This window comes from Centrocercus urophasianus, unplaced genomic scaffold (genome assembly GCF_019232065.1).
Source record: "Centrocercus urophasianus isolate 14NV4802_14NV808 unplaced genomic scaffold, USGS_Curo_1.0 seq_17, whole genome shotgun sequence".
NCBI lineage: Eukaryota > Metazoa > Chordata > Aves > Galliformes > Phasianidae > Centrocercus > Centrocercus urophasianus.
Window position 1 is genome coordinate 1,108,961 of NW_024884722.1, and position 2,282 is coordinate 1,111,242.

General features: G+C 59.3%; 1 protein-coding gene across 10 annotated transcripts in view; it reads left to right on the plus strand.

Annotated features, from left to right (window-relative positions):
- Positions 1–793: 793 nt before the first annotated feature.
- Positions 794–2,282, plus strand: part of EBF3 (EBF transcription factor 3) — a 110,236-nt gene continuing 108,747 nt past the window's right edge. For all 10 annotated transcript variants that reach the window (XM_042818103.1, XM_042818102.1, XM_042818109.1 and 7 more), the window contains exons 1-4: positions 794–927; positions 1,014–1,170; positions 1,388–1,451; positions 2,028–2,083. In XM_042818103.1, coding sequence (XP_042674037.1) covers positions 794–927; positions 1,014–1,170; positions 1,388–1,451; positions 2,028–2,083 — 411 coding nt within the window. The remainder of the gene's footprint in view (positions 928–1,013; positions 1,171–1,387; positions 1,452–2,027; positions 2,084–2,282) is intronic.

Genomic DNA, 2,282 nt, shown 5'->3' on the forward strand with positions numbered 1-2,282 from the left:
GGCGGAGGCGCGGGCGCGGGGCCGGGCCGTGCGGGCCATATATGGCTCGGGCTCCGCCCCTGCGCGCGTCAGCGCTGACAGCGCGGCTCCCGCGGTGCGGGGCCCGGCTCCCGGGAAGGGCGCGCTCCTCGGGGAGGGAGGGCCGGGCTCCGCGCGCCGCCGTCCATTCCGCGAGACGCCACGGGCCCGCGCCCCGCTCTCCTGTGCCCGGGAACACCTCCGCGGTAATCATTTTTTCGTTTATTTGTCTTTTGGAGCAGGAGAGCCTTGCCAGAAGTGGTCGATTCAGCAGTGTCCTGAAGCTTTTTTTGATGCTGTTTTACTAGGATGACACCACGTTGAGCGCATCTACAAAACAACAACAAAAATATTTATTCTTCCGAAAAAAAAAAAAGCCCCCCCAGAAAAAAGCCAATACCCCAAAACCCCAAACCTCGCAGTGTCGCCGGCTGTAGTTCCACTTTTTCTTTCTTTCTTTTTTTTTTTTTTTTTTTCTTTTTTTTTTTTTTTTTTTTTTTTTTTTTTTTTTTTTTTTTTTTTTTTACCATTCCGAACCTCCAAGCTGGAACGCCACCCGCGCGGCCGCGCAGAAGAACTCCGCAAATTGTTGATGTGGTGCCCGCGCAGGACGCGCTGAGGAAGGCAGCGAGGCTCGGAGCGGACTCTCTTCCCGCAGAGCTCCGGCACCGAGCGCTCCTCCGGAGAGGGGCACCGACCGAGCCCGCACCGCACCGCGCTCCCCTCCGCGTCCCCCCCTTTTGCTTAGGAGCTGCCGCCGCCCCCGCTTGTTTTAATGTTTGGGATTCAGGAAAATATACCACGAGGCGGAACGACCATGAAGGAGGAGCCGCTGGGCAGCGGCATGAACCCGGTCCGCTCGTGGATGCACACGGCCGGAGTGGTGGATGCCAACACGGCCGCGCAAAGGTAGGTGCGGCCCCCCCGGCCCCGCCGCTCCGCCGCCGCCCGCTCCGCTCCGCGCTCACCGCGCCTTGTCTTGTTCTCTCCCGCAGCGGCGTAGGGCTGGCTCGGGCGCATTTCGAGAAACAGCCGCCTTCCAACCTGAGAAAATCCAATTTTTTCCACTTCGTCTTAGCTCTGTACGACAGGCAGGGGCAGCCGGTGGAGATTGAGAGAACGGCTTTTGTGGACTTTGTGGAGAAAGAGAAAGTAAGTCTGCCCGCCGCTACTCCTACCGCTATCGTTGCTCCCGTTCCGACCGTTAGCGTTCCCGTGCCGGCCGTTCCGAAGCGCGGTCCCAACGCCGCAGCCCCTCGGCCGGGCGGGACGGGGCCGTGCGGGGCGGGGACTGCGCGGGGCACGCAGCGGCCGCCCGGAGCCGCGAGCCGCGCTCGTACTGAATGTCGTTATTTATCGTTACTTGCAGGAGCCAAACAATGAAAAAACTAACAATGGGATTCATTATAAACTTCAGTTATTGTATAGCAATGGTAAGTTTTGCCGTCGCCTCGCGCGCCGCAGCAAAGTCTCGCTTTCTTTTTCAAGGCCTTTCATTGTTATGACTATGATTATTATTATTTTGTAAAGATTCGGAGATGAAAATTGCACGCGTGTAAACACGGCTCCTTCCCCGGCACGGGAGGAAAACAAAACAGGAGCGATCAATAAGTCAATGGCACTTCACATGATTAAGCGGCCGGGCTTGAAGTGGGGAGTAAAAAAGGGGATCGATAGGCGCTGCGCGCAGCACCACTTTTAAGTGACTTTTCCCACTTTTGCCAATTACCGGTAATTATCGCGGCGGAGCGGAGCACAGCCCGGCCCGGCCCCGCCGCCCCCGGCCCCGCCGCCCCGGGCCCCCCCGCCCCGCTCCGCGTGCGGGCAGCTCTCCCTCCTCCTCCCCATTTCTTATTTTTATTTTGATTTTTTTTTCTCCCCCTCTCTCTCCCTTCCTCCCCTCCCCCCCATCCCCACTCCTTTTCATTTTAATTGCAAGCCGGGCTCGATGTAACCCCGCTCGGCTCCGTGGGAAACTCTAACGCGGATTTCTCTCTGCTTCCCCGCAGGAGTGAGGACGGAGCAGGACCTCTACGTGCGCCTCATAGACTCCATGACCAAACAGGTGAGAGCCGCACTGCTCCGGGTCGGGCCGTGCCGGGGGGGCCGCGCGGAGCTCCCCGCTGTCAGATCCGGGCACCCCGGGGCCGCATCAGCCAGCGGTGGGGCAGCGGGTGCGATGTGGCCTCGATAGATGCTCGTTGCCGTGTCTGTTAGCGTTCGTTCAGCGAGGGGTAGAGGAGAAAGGGGAAATAACCCCAGCA